This window comes from Canis aureus, chromosome 13 (assembly GCF_053574225.1).
Source record: "Canis aureus isolate CA01 chromosome 13, VMU_Caureus_v.1.0, whole genome shotgun sequence".
In the NCBI taxonomy this organism is placed as follows: Eukaryota; Metazoa; Chordata; class Mammalia; order Carnivora; family Canidae; genus Canis; species Canis aureus.
This window is the reverse complement of record NC_135623.1, coordinates 25,153,278-25,171,119: the sequence shown is the minus strand read 5'-3', so window position 1 is coordinate 25,171,119 and position 17,842 is coordinate 25,153,278. Positions and strand designations below refer to the sequence as shown.

The following is a 17,842-nucleotide window of genomic DNA, read 5'->3' as shown; positions in this document are numbered from 1 at the left end:
CAAGACAGGACACAGGAAGGACGGGGATTTTGGACTCCCCAGCCTGCCCTCGCAAGTGGACCCCTGAGAAAAGCGGAAAGCTGTATTCTCTCTCTCTCATTTCTTTGCCTCAAAAAGGGAGTAAATGATGGGAACAGTGGCCTGAGACAGTCTACTCCACTGAGAAATTAGGAGCCCCTGGCCCCAGGGTGCCCATTTCCCCCCCAACGGCCGGCCCCAGGGAGCTGCACCTGTCCAGCACCGGGAAGTCCACGGGATGAGCTGGACAATGTCCCAGTTGCTCCAGGGGTGGGACCCCAGGGAGCCCGCGGGGCACATACTGGGGATTCGGTGAGCTGCAGGGTGGAGGTCAGAGTGCTTCCCAAAGCCCTGCAGATGTGGGCACCTGCCTTGTCTGTCACCGGGGCCATTGGTTGTCAGCTCTCCTTAGTACTGTCACACCAGCCAGGACCTGGGTCCTGCAGGGACCCAAGGAGCTTCCACTTTGCACCGAGCGCTGTGAGTGGGCTTTGCCTTAACTCTCCCTGCCCAGAACCCCGGGAGGGAGAAGGGGGCCCACTTCCCTAGCTGCTGGGTCCCGGCTGTGGCTCCCCTGAGCCCGGAGGGTGGGAGGCCCCTCAATCGGGGGCCCAGGGCTCCCATCAGGCGGGGGCTCCGGGACACCTGGCCGTCCTGCGGGCGCTGGGAGCCCCCGGGCATGGGGGAACGCGGCCAGAAGTCGGAGCAGTGCGTGAATGACCCTGCAGGCCGGGCTGGGGGCCCAGCGGCCATCTGGGGGCCGGGGCCTGTTGGAGGGCTGCATGTGACCCGCACAGGGGAACTCTTCCCACGGGTCCCCCACAGTGTCCTCAGCCCGGCGGGGACTTGCTGCCAGAGCCACCAGTGCCCCGGGGCGGCCTTGCACCAGAAAGTTCCGAGGGGGCTTTGCGAGAGTCTGAGGCCCTGAGGCCGGGAGGGCCTCCCAGGCCTCCAGCCGGAAGCATCCGCGAGGCCTCTCGGTCCTGCCCCGGGCCGCCCCCCTCTGCCCAGGGAGCCGCGCGGGCGTGGGGAGCGGGCAGCCCCCGGCTCCGGCTGTGTTCACGGAGGCTCCTTAGGCGCAGTCACTTTGGCTTCGCGCCAGCAGCCAGGTGACCCCGCGCGAGGGCCCAGGGGGCGAAGTTAGCAGCCTGCTGGGGGGGCACCTGCCGGGGGAGGGCACCTGCCAGGGGAGGGCACCTGCGGGAGGGGGGGATCTGCTGGGAGGGCACCTGCCAGGGGAGGGCACCTGCCGGGGGGGGGGCACCTGCGGGGGCACCTGCGGGGGCGCCTGCGGGGGCTTCGGGGCCCGCCCCCGCCGCCGGCCGCGCATCCCCGCAGAGGTCACTTGGCCCCCGCGAGCCATCAGCTTCTCCGTCCAGAGGATCCCCCACCGGCAGGAGCGAGCTCCGGGGTCGCGATGCGCAGCACGTCCTGGACGCGGAGGCATCCTCCGAGCGCCGGGCGCCGCGTCCGTGGGCGAGGTCTCGGTGTCCCGCCGGCCTCCCGCGTGCGCACCTCCCACGGCGCGGGCGTCTCGGCCTCCCGGGGGCGGCGGGGGGCTCCGGGCCAGCGCACGGCCCCTCGGCGGGGGGGGGGGACCCACGGCCCCGCGGGGGCGGGGGCGGGGGGGGGCGAGGCCCGGCCGGCGGGGAGGCCCGGCCCGCAGCGACGAGAGGGTTAAGTCCTCCCCTCCGCCGTACAAAAGAAAAGAGTGTGCGGAAAGATTAGGATTTTTGCTTTTACAATGGGAGCCGCAGAAGCGTAGGGAAGAAGCTGGAGAAAAAAAAGGGGGCGTCTCCCCTTTAAAGACTTGCGGAGGTTGAGAGAGAAAGGGAGAGCGCGAGTCGGGCGCGAGTGCGGCGAGCGCGGGCCGTCGGCCGTCGGTCCGCGGGCGGGAGGAGCGCTCGGCCCGGGACCAGCACCGGCACCGCGCGGGCGGCCGCGGCCCAGACAGGCGGGGCGGGCGGCCGCGGGCAGGACTCGGGGCCCCCCACGCCGCCCGGGATGTCGCGCCGAAAGCAGCGGAAGCCCCAACAGTTAATCTCGGACCGCGAAGGTCCCAGCGCGCCGGAGAGCGGTGGGTGCCTGGGGTGCGGGAGCCCCGGGGCCCAGCCCGCGCGGGTCAGGGCGGGGCGCGGGGGGCCCAGGGGCGCGGGGGGGCGGGGGTCAGGGCGGGGGCACGGGGGGCGCAGGTCAGGGCGAGGGCGCAGGGGGCGCGGGGGATCCAGGGGGAGCCGGGGGGGGCGCGGGAGACCCATGCGGCACGGAGGACCCAGGGGGCACGGGGGACCCAGGGGACGCGGGGAGCCGCGGGTCCGGCCGGAGGGCGCGGGGACGCGGGTCAGGGCGGGAGCGCAGGGAGCACGGGGACGCGGGGGTCCGGCCGGGGGGGGGGGCGCGGGGGGCGCGGGCGGGCAGGTGTCAGACGCCGGGCGTCGGAAGGCGCGGACCTGTGCCGGGGAGAAGCCCCGCTTGGCTTTTCTCAGGGCTGATTCTGTGTGTTTTCCTTGTTTTTCTCCGGGTGAAATGAGTTTTCAAACTGGCTGCGCCTCCCCACCCAGGAGCGCTCTCCCCGGTCCCCCCGGGCTCGCCAGCCTTTGTGCGGTTGCTAAGTAACCTGCTCAGACCTGGAGGCCGGCTCTCCGGGGTGGGATTGCCCCCCTCTTCTTTCTGGAGAGTTGGGTTGCAGGAGAATGAATTGGATAAACGTGGAGGTTCCCCTGAGGGAGAAGAGAAAAAACTTTCTCATTGTTGGGCTCCGCTGGGAAGGGACGGAGCTCCCAGAGGGACAGAGCTAATGTCGGTCAGAGGCCGCCGGTTGGGGTGTGGGTCCGGGTCACCTAGGGTAGAGACTCGGGAGCCGGGCTGGATGAAGGGTTTAGGTTTGTGCTTCAAGGGAAGCCAAGCTAAAAAAAAAAAAAAAAAAAAAGTAGGAGTTAACATACTTGCATCTGTTTTCAAAGTATTCAAAGTAACAGATTTCCCGGAGTCCCTGGCTGGCTCAGTCTGAAGAGCATGCAACTCTTGCTCTTGAGGTCATGGGTTCGAGTCCCACGTTGGGTGTAGACATTACAAAAAGACAATTAAACTTCAAATAAATTAACAGATTTTCTTTATAGGGGGAAAGTTTGATGTATTCTTCTAACAGTCCAGTAAGAGGCAGGTAGTGGAGCAACTAGGGTGTGGAAAAGTGACATTGCCCAAAGTCTCAGGAACAGAGGCATTGTCTGACCCAAACCTACGTGTCCTGATGCTCAGGACTGGTGGTGCTCACTCTACTATATTGGGAGTTTCCGACCTTGCTTGATTGTGGATCTGGGCCAGAGTCTGGTGTCTGTGACTTTGCGAGTGTGCAGGTAATTCTTAGGATCGGACTCTCTACCCTTATGCTGTGAAAGTCTGGAAGCGCTGCCTCAGGGATGGACTATTTAGCAGTCAATTTACTGGACGGCGCGGTGCAGAACTAAGAACAAAGGTTCTGAAGCCAGACTTTCAGGACTCCAACCCCGGCTCCAGCACTTGGTTAGCTGCGCGGCCTTGGTTTCCTTGGCCTCCGCACCTGTTTCCTCATCTGCAAAACACTAGCTACCTCACTGGGTTATCATGAAAATCGGAATGAGTTAATACGTGGAAAGCACTTGGAAACTTGGAAAAATAAATAGCACAAGTAAGTGCTCAGTATAGGTGATATAGTTGTCCCTGGCAGAAATAAGTACCTAATACTGCGTGACTATTATTCTTATATGTGAGGACAGTGGCACTTCCTGCAAGGGCTGAAATATGACCAAAGTTCAGGAACCTCTTGGCGAACTTTAGTATTTCTCCAGGAGATCCGTGCCGTGGAAAGCTCTAAGATAATGTATTTCTAGGGACTAAAACTAAGTTATGGATTACATTTACCTCTCCACCTGTTGTTAAAAAAAAAAAAAAAAAATCAGTGCTTCATTTGCTATGGAACAGCCTTAACAGATATACTGTGTTTTGGTTAGAACACATTCTCCTCAAGTCACTGCCTTGCTGGGATCCCACTGTGCTCATATTTAGAGGTTCGTGGTGGTGGCATCCTTCCCTCCTGGGACACATTCGCCCTCCTTAATGCTGCTGCAGGCCGGATGTTTCTTCCTCCGGCTCTACAGGAGACTTCCCTTAGAGCCTCAGAGTTGCCTGGCAGTCCTGCTCCCCTGCTGGCTGGATTGTGGAACAATGCCCCCCCTCGCCTCCCTGCCCCCCAAAAGACAATCTCTCCTCTCCCCACACCTCCCGAGTCTGCTCACCTGCTCCCATACCACTGTTGATGAAGAACCTGTGAGGGAGTCACAACTGCCCTGAGTGGATTCGTAGGCCCCTTGAGCTATAGCTCCTTCTTGGGGCCTTGAATGCTCCAGGGCATGGGGATGCTGCTACCAAGTCATCCCCACAGAAACAGTGCAGGCTCCAATCCAATGGCAGCCACAAATTTCAGCTGGGACTTTGCCTTTGAGGCATAAAAGTCAGAAAAATAAATGTAAGGAGCAAGAAGGCAGTAGTAACCTCTTAAGGCCTCCCTTCAAGCTGGAGGGTTTTCTTTTTTTCTTTTTTTTTCTTTTTTAAGATTTTATTTATGTATTCATGAGAGACACTGAGAGAGAGAGAGGCAAAAACACAGGCAGAGGGAGAAGCGGACTCCATGCAGGGAGCCGGATGCGGGACTTGATCCTGGGTCTCCAGGATTAAGCCCTGGGCTGAAGGCCGACGCTAAACCGCTGAGCCACCAGGGCTGCCCCTCTGAAGGGTTTTCTGATCAGAGTTCTTCGAGTGAATGATCCTGGGTTACTTGCATGAACTGGAGTGTCACTGGGTCACACCTGGAAGATGAGGTGGCTGTATTCGATCAAATCGAAAATTCCTTCCTGCTCTCACAAGATAGATTTCCTATTCTCTCCTTTTTTTAAAATTTTATTTATTCATAGGAGAGGCAGAGAGAGGCAGAGACACAGGCAGAGGGAGAAGCAGGTTCCATGCCTGATGCGGGACTCCATTCCTGGACCCCAGGGTCACACTCTGAGCCAAAGTCAGACACTCAACCCCTGAGCCACCCAGGTGTCCCTTTGCTTTTCTCTTGGTAGAGTTCCTAGGTGCTTCTGTGATCTCCAGACTCCTGACTTTTCCAGAAGACATTTTCTTGTTCTCCATGGGTCCAAATTAGGCAGGGGGACTGTATGTCCATCCTCTGGTGTCCCTGTGAAACCATGGGCATCCTTATGAACATCAGCAGCCGTGTATTTAGCAGGCCAGGGTGCCACCAAGGTTTTCAGGAGTCTTTGCTTTCTTTTAAGCAATGTTTACTATATGTGACAAGCAAATGCTGAGCCTTTGTTGCACATTGTAAAAGCCTCATCTCTGCAGTGACCTAAGACGTCACCAAGAAACAGTCTGAAAAACCTGTTTTCTAGCCCTGTCTTTGTTCAGCTTCCCTGACCAGAACACCAAAAACCTAACAGAATAGTGATGAGAAGGAGATAGTCTATTTACTTAAAAACTCTGGAGAGAGAAAAAAAATTTCTATCTCCCCTACAGAGTCTAGAAATCTGGATTAGAGAACATAAGGGATGTGAACAGGGAAAATGTAAACTAGTACATCTGGGAAATAAAGGAAATGATCAGAAACCCAGATATTTAGTGAGAAGGAGAAACCAGGACAACAGCCAAACAGATCTAGAGGGAGAAATGGAAGTTGGCAGACATCAAGAGCAGCAAAAGGAGAAGGAAGGCAAAAAAGAGTTTTAAGGGCTCTGTTCTCTTTATATAGAAGGAGAGAACATAATCCCTCAGGGTATCGAGCCCAAGCCTTGCAGCCCTAGGTACCCCTGGATGAAAAAGAAAATATCTCTGGGTAGATAGAAAGTAACTCGGGTGGGGTGCAGTATCCAGCACTGCATCAGGAAGCAGAAAGCTTGATTTTTAACCCAGCTTGTACCTTGAAGCTATGTGACCTTGAGTGAGCCCATTCTTCTCCCAAGCCTTCATTGTTGGCCTTTATTTTTTATTTTTCATGATTTTATCTATTTATTTGAGAGACACAGAGAGAGCGAGCTTGAATACGCATGAGTCAGGGGAGAGGCAGAGGGAGAAAGAGAAGCAGGCTCCTTGCCGAGCGGGGAGCCCATGTGGGGCTCCATCCCAGGAGCCTGAGATCATGACCTGAGCCAAAGTCAGACACTCAACCGACTGAGCCACCCAGGTGCCCCAGCTTTTGGCTTTTAAATAATAGCCCTCCTCGCTAATTTGGGGGAAGCATTTACTATGCTAGGCCTGTATATGTTTCCTCTTATTTATTCCTCCCAACTCTGCTATTATTACCTCCATCAAAATTTTTTTTGAGTGTGTGGTAAAATGTACATAACGAAATTTACCATTTTAAGCATCTTTAAGCATATAACTCAGTGACATGAAGTATATTCAGTGTTATGCAACCATTACCACCATCCATCTCCAGAATTCTCTCATCCTGTGAAACTGAAACCCATGCCCATTACACAGCAACACCGCGTACCCTTGTCTCTGCAGCCCCCAGCAGTCACCATTCTGTCTTCTGTCACTATGAATTCCCCAACTCTAGGGACCTCATATAAAGGAATCATACATGATTTGCCCTTTTGTGTCTGGCTTGTTTCACTTAGCATGTTTTCAAGGCTCCTCCGTGTGGTAACATATATAAGAATTTCATTCTTGGGGCAGCCCGGGTGGCTCAGCGGTTTAGCGCTGCCTTCAGGCCAGGGTGTGATCCTGGAGAACCGGGATCGAGTCCCATGTTGGGCTCCCTGCATGGAGCCTGTTTCTCCGTCTGCCCCTCTCTCTCTCTCTCTCTCTAAAAAAAAAAAAAAAAAAAAAAAAAAGAAAAAATAATTTCATAATTTCATTCTCTTTTGAAGCTATGCCCCTATTTTATTTTTTATTTTTTTAAAGTTTTTAAAATTTATTTATTCATGAGACACACAGAGAAAGAGGCAGAGACCCAGGCAGAGGGAGAAGCAGGCTTCCTGCAGGGAGCCCCATGTGGGACTCCATTCCAGGACCCCGGGGTCATGCCCTGGGCCAAAGGCAGACGCTCGACCACCTTTGATGTCAGAAAAATGTCTCTTAAAAAACCCTTTTGGTGTTTGATCGAAGATATTCCTGTTCTGGAAACAAATGTATTTTTCTCTCTTAGCACCCCCTGTACACATGCACCTGCCTGTTTGCCTGCGATGTTGCATAGGCCATGGGTGTGTCACTAGGTGTGGGTGGCAAAGGAGTCTGTATGTCTTTAGGAGGAGCAACGAAGAAAAGAGACATTCTCCCCTAGAACTAGTCTGTAGCAACAGTAGCAGAGATTACGGAATCGATAATTATGGCAACCATTAGTGTTGGGCCAACTCTAACAGTAAGTTTAGGCAGGTGCTTACTTAGTGTGCTTTGTTTCTTTAATGGCTGGACAATGCTCAAACTCTGAGTAGAACAAAGCCTTTATCTTAAAATTAGAAATATGGCTCAAGATGTATGTACATATCCATGGGGCACCTGGGTGGCTCAGCGGTTGAGCATCTGCCTTTGGCTCAGGGCGTGACCCCAGGGTCCCTGGATCGAGTCCTCTGAGGAGCCTGCTTCTCCCTCTGCCTGTGTCTCCGCCTCTCTCTGTATGTCTCTCATGAACAATTAAATAAAATCTTTTTTTTAAAAATGCACGTACCCTGGGGAAGGCAATATAGTCGCTTAAATTAACAGTCAGGTCTAAGTCATATCATAGTCTGGCCAACCATCTCTCTTTTCCTGTCCTGCCTTCTGCTCCCTTGCAATGTATTCAATAAACTTCTATCTCCTAAGAGATATTTCTGGGGTACCTGGGTGGCTCAGTCAGTTAAGCGTTTGCCTTCTGCTGGATCATGATCCTAGAGACCCGGGATCAAGCCCTGCATTCGGCTCGAGCTCAGCAGGGGAGTCTGCTTCTCCTTCTCCCTCTGCCCCCTACTTGTGAGTGCTCTTTCTCGCTCACTTCCTCTCTCAAATAACTAAATAAAATCTTAAAGTGATCCCTGGGTGGCGCAGCAGTTTGGCGCCTGCCTTTGGCCCAGGGCGCGATCCTGGAGACCTGGGATCGAATCCCACATCAGGCTCCTGGTGCATGGAGCCTGCTTCTCCCTCTGCCTATGTCTCTGCCTCTCTCTCTCTCTCTCTCTGTGACTATCATTAAAAAAAAAATCTTAAAAAAAAAAAAGAAAATTCCATACATGGAAGCTGGATATGAGAGAGCTGACCTATGGCCGTGGGCAGAGGAGAGAGGGAGCTGACAGGAAGATCTGGCATTGAGCAGCTGGTTTTGCCACCGTCCTAGTTTTGGCCAGGTTGAGGGCAGGTAGGATTTGCAAGTAGCAGGGTGGAAGGTTTGCTGGGAAGAGCAGGTGGCTGAAAGGTACTGTGGGTCTCATCCTGGGCCGGATATTGGGATCACCTAAGGAATTTTATAAGCATGATACCTGGATGCCCCCCTCAGGGATTCTAACATCATTGATCTGGGGCATGGTCGGGGACTTTTAAAAGCTCTGCCAGTAAATTTAATGGGTAGCCGGGTTTGAGAAGCGCTTGTTCAACTCTACCCTACCCGCTGTGCGCTCTTCAGCTATTTTTCCCTTTGTTCTCCCTAGTGATTCTCTCCCAAGCCTAGAGCAGCAGTTTAGAGAGCTACCTGGTTTCCTTTTCCCTTGTCATGTCAGCTCTTTATAAATATTTTTTTAAAGATTTTATTTATTTTTTCCTTAGAGGCAGAGGCAGAAGCAGGCTGCCCACCGAGCAGGGAGCCCGATGCGGGACTGGATCCCAGGCTCTTAGGATCATGACCTGAGCCAAAGGCAGACGCCTAGCCTACTGAGCCACCCAGGCGCCGGGCTCTTTATAAACCCACACAAGCATGTGAAGGTCCTAGTCCCCACATCCATCCCAGACTTTGTGTGTGACTCGGGAGAGCTTACCTCGCTTTATCTGCTATCTAGGGACACCATTCCCAGCTTAGTTTATTCCTGTGTTTATGACTTCACTTGTGTCTGCCTAAGAATCCTGCCCCCCTTTTCAGGATGGGCAGTGAGTGCAAAGTGCTGAGAAAGAGAGGGTTCCTCTTACAGGTGGCTGTTGATCCGGCACCTTTCAGCAGGAACTAAATTTACCTTAAAGAAGAGCACAGATCGAATTACACAGCAGAAAGCAAGTTTCATTAGAGAGCAAGAAAGGGGACAGTGTTTCCCAGGAGAAGATGAAAAGAAAAGGATTTCTTTTCTTGTCGGAAGACTTGACAAAACAGCAACTTGATATCAAATGTTCAATGCTAATTAACAAATGCTGGGTAGAGAGCCTCCATCTGATTCCCTCTCCCTTACTGAAGCCAGAGAGCAAATGGCAGGTAGGAGCTACACAGGGCCCTTTCTCCAGCCATAGAGAAGCCCTACAGTGTTGATGTGCTTGAGAAAGCCCTGGACAGGAGTCAAAATTCCGAATGTGCGCTTCACTGAGATACGGTGTGAATTTGGAAAAGTCACTTCACCTCTCCAAGCTTCAATTTCCACATGTGTGAAAATAAACAGCACTGCAGTAACCCGTGACTCTCCATAAACGAAATGCACTCCCCTCTCCGTCCCTGTAAGGGTCAGACCTGAGAGCACAGAGCTCACCTGTTTGAGAGCCATCATTCATACCGTGAAGATCCTTGCGATTATCTGAGGTTTCCAACCCTAATTCCATAAAAGGTTTTCATTTCTTTAAAGATGGAGAAATTCGCATGGAACCATGAAGTGGGTGCTGCCAACATTAGGTTGTTGCATCTCCATCCAAAAAAAGGCTCCTTACTGTTGGCAAATGGCAATGATACCCTCAGAAATTAGTAAGGCCAACAAGCAGCATGAAAAACTGGTCTGATTTTAGTATACTTGTATTTCAGGTTACTTGGGCCGTTTTGCCATTGACAGTGTAAATTCTCTCACCCATAATATGTTCATATTCACGTGACTTGTCAAGACTTTTTCAAGTTTTTGTCACCACAATATTCGTCTGAGAAAGATAACGCAGCTGCAACACTGCCACTTTGCAAAAACGGAAATGGTTGCATCACTGACCCCTGGACCTCCGTTTACCAGCCAGGCCAGGATAGGGTTAGCACAAGGTAGGTTTGCTGAGGCTCAGGCAGTCCACAAAACTAAGTGACTTGGGATCGCTTCCTGCAAGTGAGATAAACTCCTGCAGGAAATGGAAAACCCTATGAAGACACATTTCAAGGTAGAAAGGGAATGCAGAGTCTCTGGTCTAGGAGACCCCTCACTCCTACTGCCCTCTCTGCAGGGGAGCCGCGGCTCAGGCCTTTCCAAGCCTTCCAAGCAGACCCGAGGCCAGCCGGTAGCTCCCCCTGCATTTTCCCCATTGTTTCAGGAATTCCCCTCCCCCCAGGTTAGAGCTAGGTGGGCCTCCGTAGGCCCCTGCAGGCCGGCGTCTTCCCAACCGCTAGAGCCCGCGGTAGGGACAGCGTGCGGCGGGTGGCCGCGGAGGGGCGGTGGAGGAGGCGGGCGGGCGGGCAGGGAAGGGAGGAGCCGGCTCCCCGAGTGGGCACTCAGCCCATAAATCAGGTGTGGGCGAGGGGGGGGTGCCGGGGGGTAACTTGCGTCCGGCTCTTCTGGGGCAGCAGGGGCGGGGATAGGGGGGCTCCGCGTTCCGCAGAGAGGGGCCCTGGAAGGACCTCCTCGGAAATTCCTCCTTGCAGCTCCCCACTCTGGGAAGCGTCCTTCGTGGAGAGGGATGCGGGGGAGGGTGGGGATGAAGGTGGCGAGGCCTGGACAGAAGTCGGGGTGCTTGGGGGTGCGCGCTGCGCTAAGCGATGGAGGGGCCGCGCTGCCCGGCCCGCGAGGGCCCTCAGACCCCCCTCTCTGGGTCCACGTTTCCCAGGCTCAGCGGATCCTTTATCCGGAGGGAACTAAGAAGCCCGGCGCTCTGCTTCACCGAGCAGCGCCGTGTGCCCCCCCTGTGCCCCCCCTGAGCCGGAGGGGGCGGGGGCAGGTCTGGGCAGAGGCCTCTGGGGGAGGGGCCCGCGGGGGGGCGGACCCCCACCACGCCCCGCAGGCACCTGTCACGGAGCCCCCGGGAAGCCGCAGGCTCGCGGCCGCGGCCCCGCGCCCTCCCCGCGCTCGCGCTCGCGCTGCCCCGGCAGCTCCGCCCCCCTCTCCCCTCCGCGGCGCCCTCGCTCCGGCTCCGCCCCTCGGCGCTCCCCTCCCCCTCCCTCCCCTGCGCTCCCCTCCCCTCCTCCGCGCTCCCCGCCCCGCCGCCGCCGCCGCTGCCGCCGCTCTCCGTCTCCGCAGTCTGGGCCCCGGGTGCGGAGGCTGCCGCAGCCCCGGCGGCCAGTGCCGCCTCCCGCAACCCCGATACCCATTGTCTCCCCCTCCACCCGGCCCCCACCCCCCCCCCGCAGCCATGGCGCACGAAACCGGGAGGAGCTCTCGCCTCGGGGGGCCCTGCGGGGAGCCGGCGGAGCCCGGAGGTGCGGTAGGGCCCTGCCCGGGGGGGGGGGGGGGCGGAGGGCGCGCGGGGGGGGGGCTTTCGCGGCGGGGAGGGGGAATGCTGGATTCTGTGTCCAGACCCCCGTCCGCGCGCCCGCGGTGCCCGGGTTGGGGGCGGGGGCGGGGGCGGCCGGGGCGGCAGGAGCCAGGCAGGAGCCAGGCAGGAGCCGCAGCGCGCCCGCCCCTCCCCCACCCGCCCCACGCCGGGCTGTTCCGCGTGCACCCGGTGGAGCGCGAGCCGGCGTCCCGTGCGGCCTGATGGCGAGCCCCCCCCCGGGCCCGGGGCCAGTCGGAACCCCCGCACGCCCGCCGCGCCCGCGCCACCCACGCTCTCTTGTCTCCCCCCCAGGCGACGCCAGCGAGGACGACCACCCCCAGGTCTGCGCCAAGTGCTGCGCGCAGTTCACCGACCCAGCCGAATTCCTCGCGCACCAGAATGCGTGTTCTACCGAGCCCCCTGTCATGGTGATAATCGGGGGCCAGGAGAACCCCAGCAGCTCCGCGACGTCTTCCGAGCCCCGGGCGGAGGGTCGGAGGAGCCCCCAGGTCATGGAGGCCGAGCACAGCACCCCGCCGGCCCCCGGGGGCGCCGCGCCCGCGGACCCCAGCTGGGGCCCGGAGCGGAGAGTGGAGGAGCCCGCGGGCCACTTCCTGGTCGCCGCCACCGGCACGGGCGCGGGGGGCGGCGGGGGCCTGATCTTGGCCAGTCCCAAGCTGGGAGCGACCCCGCTGCCTCCCGAATCCGCCCCCGCGCCGCCCCCGCCGCCCCCGCCGCCGCCGCCGCCCCCGGGGGTGGGCAGCGGCCACCTGAACATCCCGCTGATCCTGGAGGAGCTGCGGGTGCTGCAGCAGCGCCAGATCCACCAGATGCAGATGACGGAGCAGATCTGCCGCCAGGTGCTGCTACTCGGCTCCCTGGGCCAGGCCGCGGGCACGCCCGCCAGCCCCTCCGAGCTGCCCGGGACGGGGCCCGCCGCCTCCGCGAAGCCCCTGCTGCCCCTCTTCAGCCCCATCAAGCCTGTGCAAAGCGGCAAGACGCTGGCGCCGTCCTCCTCCTCGTCGTCGTCGTCGTCCTCAGGGGCCGAAGCGCCCAAGCAGGCGTTCTTCCATCTGTACCACCCGCTGGGGGCGCAGCCCGCTTTCCCCACCGGGGGCGCCGGGCGGAGCCACAAGCCGGCCGCCGCCGCCTCCGCAGCCCTGTCCGGCAGCGCGGAGCCGCTGATGGCCTCGCCGCACCTGGCGTTCCCGGGCGCCACGGGGCTGCTGGCGGCGCAGTGCCTGGGCGCGGCTCGGGGCCTCGAGGCCGCCGCCTCCCCGGGGCTGCTGAAGCCAAAGAACGGAAGCGGTGAGCTGGGCTACGGGGAAGTGATGGGCCCCCTGGAGAAGCCCGGCGGCCGGCACAAATGCCGCTTCTGTGCTAAAGTGTTCGGTAGTGACAGTGCACTGCAGATCCATCTGCGTTCCCACACAGGTGAGCGGCCCTATAAGTGTAATGTCTGTGGCAACCGCTTTACCACGCGCGGCAACCTCAAGGTGCACTTCCACCGACATCGCGAGAAGTACCCGCACGTGCAGATGAATCCGCATCCGGTGCCCGAGCACCTGGACTACGTCCTGACCAGCAGCGGCCTGCCCTACGGTATGTCGGTGCCGCCGGAGAAGGCCGAGGAGGAGGTGGCCGCGGCGGCCGGCGGCGGGGAGCGCAAGCCCCTGGCGGCCTCCAGCGCGGCGCTCAGCGCCACCGAGAGCCTCACGCTGCTGTCCACCGGGGCGGGCGCAGCCGCCACCCCCGCGCTCCCTGCCTTCAACAAGTTCGTGCTCATGAAGGCCGTCGAGCCGAAGAGCAAGGCCGACGAAAACACGCCCCCCGGCGCCGAGGGCTCAGGCACGGCCGGGGTGGCGGAGGGGGGCCCGGCGGCCCGCCTGCAGCTGAGCAAGCTGGTGACCTCGCTGCCCAGCTGGGCGCTGCTGACCAGCCACTTCAAGTCCGCAGGCGGCTTTCCCTTCCCCTACGTGCTGGAGCCTCTGGGGGCCTCGCCGTCTGAGACGTCCAAGCTGCAGCAGCTGGTGGAGAAGATCGACCGGCAGGGGGCCGGCGCCCCGTCGTCCGCGACCTCTGGGGCGCCCCCCGCCTCGGGGCCCACGGCCTCGGCCGCCACCTCGGGCCCCAACCAGTGCGTCATCTGCCTGCGGGTGCTGAGCTGCCCGCGCGCACTGCGCCTGCACTACGGGCAGCACGGGGGCGAGCGGCCCTTCAAGTGCAAGGTGTGCGGCCGGGCCTTCTCCACGCGGGGCAACCTGCGCGCGCACTTCGTGGGCCACAAGGCCAGCCCGGCCGCCCGCGCCCAGAACTCCTGCCCCATCTGCCAGAAGAAGTTCACCAACGCCGTGAGCCTGCAGCAGCACGTCCGCATGCACCTGGGGGGCCAGATCCCCAATGGGGCCGCCGCCCCGGACCAGGGCGCCGAGCTCCCCGCCGTTCCCGGGCCCGGCCCGCAGCCGCCGTCCCAGCAGCCGTCCCCCGAGGAGGAGCTGTCGGAGGACGAGGACGACGACGAGGACGACGACGAGGACGGGACTGACGAAGACTCCCTGGCGGGGAGAGGCTCGGAGAGCGGCGGCGAGAAGGCCATCTCGGTGCGCGGGGACTCGGAGGAGGCCTCCGGGGCCGAGGAGGACGTGGGGGCCGCGGCGGCGGTGGCGGGGCAGGCCGGGCAGGCCGGGCCGCGGCCGGAGGGCGACGAGCAGGGGGCGCAGCAGCCTTGCCTGGCCGCCCCGCCGCCGCCCGAGCGCCCCGAGGAGACGCAGCCCCCGGAGCAGGGAGGCGCGGCCGCGGCCCTGGGCGCGCAGGAGCAGGAGCGGGGCGAGGCGGAGGCGGAGGCAGCGGCGGCCCGGGAGGGGCCCCGGGAGGGGGAAGGCGGCGGCGGCGACCCTGGGGAGGAGCTGGGCGCCCCGGAGGCGCGGAGGAAGGAGGCGGGCGATGGCAGTGGCCGGAAGGCATGCGAGCTGTGCGCGCAGACCTCCCTGGAGGAGCCGCAGAAGGCCCACCCCGGGGAAGGGCCGCTCTTCACTTGTGTTTTCTGCAGGCAGAGCTTTCTCGAGCGGGCCATCCTCAAGAAGCACATGCTGCTGGCTCACCACCAGGTACAACCCTTTGCCCCCCACGGCCCTCAGAATATTGCTGCTCTTTCCCTGGTCCCAGGCTGCTCACCTTCCATCACTTCCCCGGGGCTCTCCCCCTTTCCCCGAAAAGATGACCCCACGATCCCGTGAGCCTGCTTTTCCGCACCTGCTGCCCCTGGATGCAGGGAGCAGAAGCCGAGAGCTCTGTAGGAGGACCTCCGAGACGGATGCGCCCCCCCCCCCCCCCCGTTTGTCTTTTTCTCTGAGTCCTTCCGTGATACATCCCTAGTGACTCTTTTCTAGTCCCCGAGCTTGGAAATAGTTGTGCTCTCGGGGGATGGCCGCCTTGTGAACTTTTCTTCCCTCTTCACTCGTTGTACCTGAGGAAAATAGACTCTCTACAGCTTTCAGCTTACCAAGGGGAACCCCCCTCCACCTTCCCTGGGGTGACCCTCCTCCCCTCTCCTTTCTTCCTCTCCCTTTCCCTTTGGCAGGTGCACCTGAGCACCCACATTTGGAATTGCAGCCCAGCCCGAAGGGGCCGGCAGCTGTCTCTGGAGGGCCCAGTGCCACTCCTCTCTGGTGACCAGGTCAACCTGCAGGACTTCCTGTCCCAGGACGTTCCTGCCCAACTGGTGAGGGTAGGTCCCCTGTCTTTCTGGAACCAGTACACAGCTTTCCTGTCAAGTGACCTGCCCACCAAGCCCCGGAGTTCCAGCTCCACCTCCACTACCACTTTAGGCCTGGCACCACCCGTGCTCTTTGGCCCGGGAACTGTGGCTGGGAACGTGCCTCCAGCAATGGCATCCAGAGAGGCCAAGGAGAAGAGAGCCCCCTTCTTCCTATTTCGGTCTCCTGCATCCAAGGCAGTGCCTGGGAAGCCCATCATAGAAGAGAAGTAGCAGACTGTACACTTCCTCCTTTTCCCTGCTCCAAAAGGTGCCAGCAATGAAGACGCGACAGTATCTGCATCTGGTGTTTCGGCCCTAAGGGAGAGGGAGAAGTGAGGGGCATATGGGAGAGTCTTCCCAGTAAACTCTCGTTCAGGCCAAGGTGTTGGCTGGTTAATACGCCAAGACACCTCCAGCTTCTCCTATCCCTTCATCATGGCCTCTCAAAGTTAGGAAACAAGCAGGTGTCTTGCCAACAGATCTCCCCCGGGGTATTTAGGGAAATGTGAAGTTCATACCTTTAAGAAGCATTATTGGTGAGGGTCGTTGAAGGAGTAGTCATGGAGAGCTGAAGAGTGTTGCTAAAGCAGAGGGCTTGCTGGGAACCTATGAGACTAAGAAAGGGGCATGATGTGAGGGAGGGGATCTCGAATTCTTGACTGGACGAGTCTCATGAATGTTCTTTTGGACTATTAGTGACTTAGTGTGCAACAGTGCGCCACAGGTCATAGGGAATTTCCTAGCACTAGTGTGCTTCTAGTTTTAGATAACTCCCTCCTTTAATTCCCTGGCCCCTTGGATTTTCCTCGTCTTCCTTTCTCAAGGCCTATTTCCTCCCCATTTTGCCTGTCTATGGACCGGGGTTTACGTCTTTGCCACTGTCTGGTTCTTAGAGTCCCAGACTTTGGGAGATGAGCTCTAGGTGGTGTTCTCCCTGCCTCTCCGTCTTGTAATGAGATGTAGTATTTACTCTTAACATAGGATCATTTGGAACAGGAGTTCTGAGGGGGAGAGAGCGAGAATTCTGCTACTGACTGACTTGAATGATGGTTTCTCCTCCAAAGGTATAGGCTCCAGAGCTTCCTAACATAGTAAAATGTGAAGAGCAGACAAGGGAGATAGTAGTGTCTTTCCATGTTCATTAAAAGTGTTTTAACCAAATATTTGTGTGTTTTTCCTTATTTCATGACTAACTAGCCAGCTGGGGTGTGATATGGGCCTCCCCTAACATTGAGATTCCCTTCCCACCTACATCTCCTGCCAAAGCTGAACATATGGTGTTGAAATATTTATTCAACCTTGTCCTAAAACAAACTCCAGTGAATGTGAGTTCTCCTTGAAAATGGAGTTTATGTTCTCAAAAAGTAAAGGATTTGTCCGTTGTGTGCAGTCGTTGTCTGGATTTTTTTCTATCCCTAGAACTTTCCACCACCAGGCTTTTGTGGGTTGCTTTTTGCTTTGTTTGGAGGTTGGAACCTGTTTCCCTATTTCCTGAATCCCAGGCTAGCCTACCTGACATCAGTTAACCTGCAGAACCAAGATGAATAAATCTCTATGATCCTTGAGATCTGAGGTTATAAACAGGGAAAAAAAAAGTAACTCAACACTAATAATTTCTACCAATGGGATCATTTAAAGGAAAAGTCTTAACAGTGGAAGTACGTGGGGTGTCAAACGAAACATATACATTTTTTTTTACCTTGTCTCCACAACACAGTGAGGTTTAGATTTGACTCTAAGATCTTGGTTTTTTAGAGAACATTCCCCTGATTGATTGATTGATCTGCATTTGTAAGATCATTGTATCACCGAATCTTAGTGCTGAAAGGATGGGGCTGGTAAAATGATTTGCCCAAGCCACTCAGCCAATTACTGGCAGACTTGGATTAAGAATCCCAGTTTAGTATTACCACCAGTGATCAGGGGTGGTGCTTGCTTCCTGCTACATCCTGTGAGACTCCTGATGTGAGGCTGGCTGGAAGACAGGAGGAGGTGAGGAAGCCCATACTTGGCTCCATTCAAGGTAAATAACCAACGTTTGATTCTAGCTGCCCCCACCAGAGTAGTGACAGGTCCCCTTTATAAAAAGGCTCTGGTGAGCTTTGCACAGGGGCAGTATCCTAGCCAATGAGGTGCAATTATTGCTAATTAAAAGGTCCTGGTGAACAGGAATACATGGGAATCTTGTGAAGTCAACTGGGGAAGAAACAGCTTCTGCCTCTTTAATTCCTAGTAAAGCTTTGTAAATCTTTTTCTCCTTTCAGCCTGTGGAAGGAGGTAGGTCACCAATCCTATTCCATTTACCTCCCCTACCCCCATTGGACATGGGTAATGCCATTTAACTAATTAAACTAGACTTGCTCTCTCTTTACATGCCAGTTCCCATTAGTAACAGTTGTCTTAAGGCTTCAACTTGTGGATACTATTTGGGCAGGTCAGCACTGCGCCTCACTTCCCGCATCCCTCCTTCATTGCTCTATTTTC

The 17,842-nt window shown here is 57.7% G+C and overlaps 1 protein-coding gene across 6 annotated transcripts; it reads left to right on the top strand.

The window, feature by feature from the left end:
• Positions 1–1,935: 1,935 nt before the first annotated feature.
• Positions 1,936–16,519, top strand: SALL2 (spalt like transcription factor 2). 6 transcript variants are annotated; one of them, XM_077845542.1, is made up of 4 exons: positions 1,936–2,095; positions 11,914–14,201; positions 14,651–14,708; positions 15,182–15,418. In XM_077845542.1, exons 1-4 carry the CDS (start codon positions 2,023–2,025, stop codon positions 15,271–15,273), a joined length of 2,511 nt encoding a protein of 836 aa, XP_077701668.1. In that variant the 5' UTR covers positions 1,936–2,022; the 3' UTR covers positions 15,274–15,418. The 6 variants fall into 6 exon arrangements, with proteins under 6 accessions (XP_077701668.1, XP_077701666.1, XP_077701664.1 ...); XM_077845540.1 differs by lacking the exon at positions 15,182–15,418 and having other exon boundaries at positions 14,651–15,103; XM_077845543.1 differs by having other exon boundaries at positions 1,937–2,095; positions 11,914–14,707; positions 15,349–16,519.
• Positions 16,520–17,842: the final 1,323 nt, after the last annotated feature.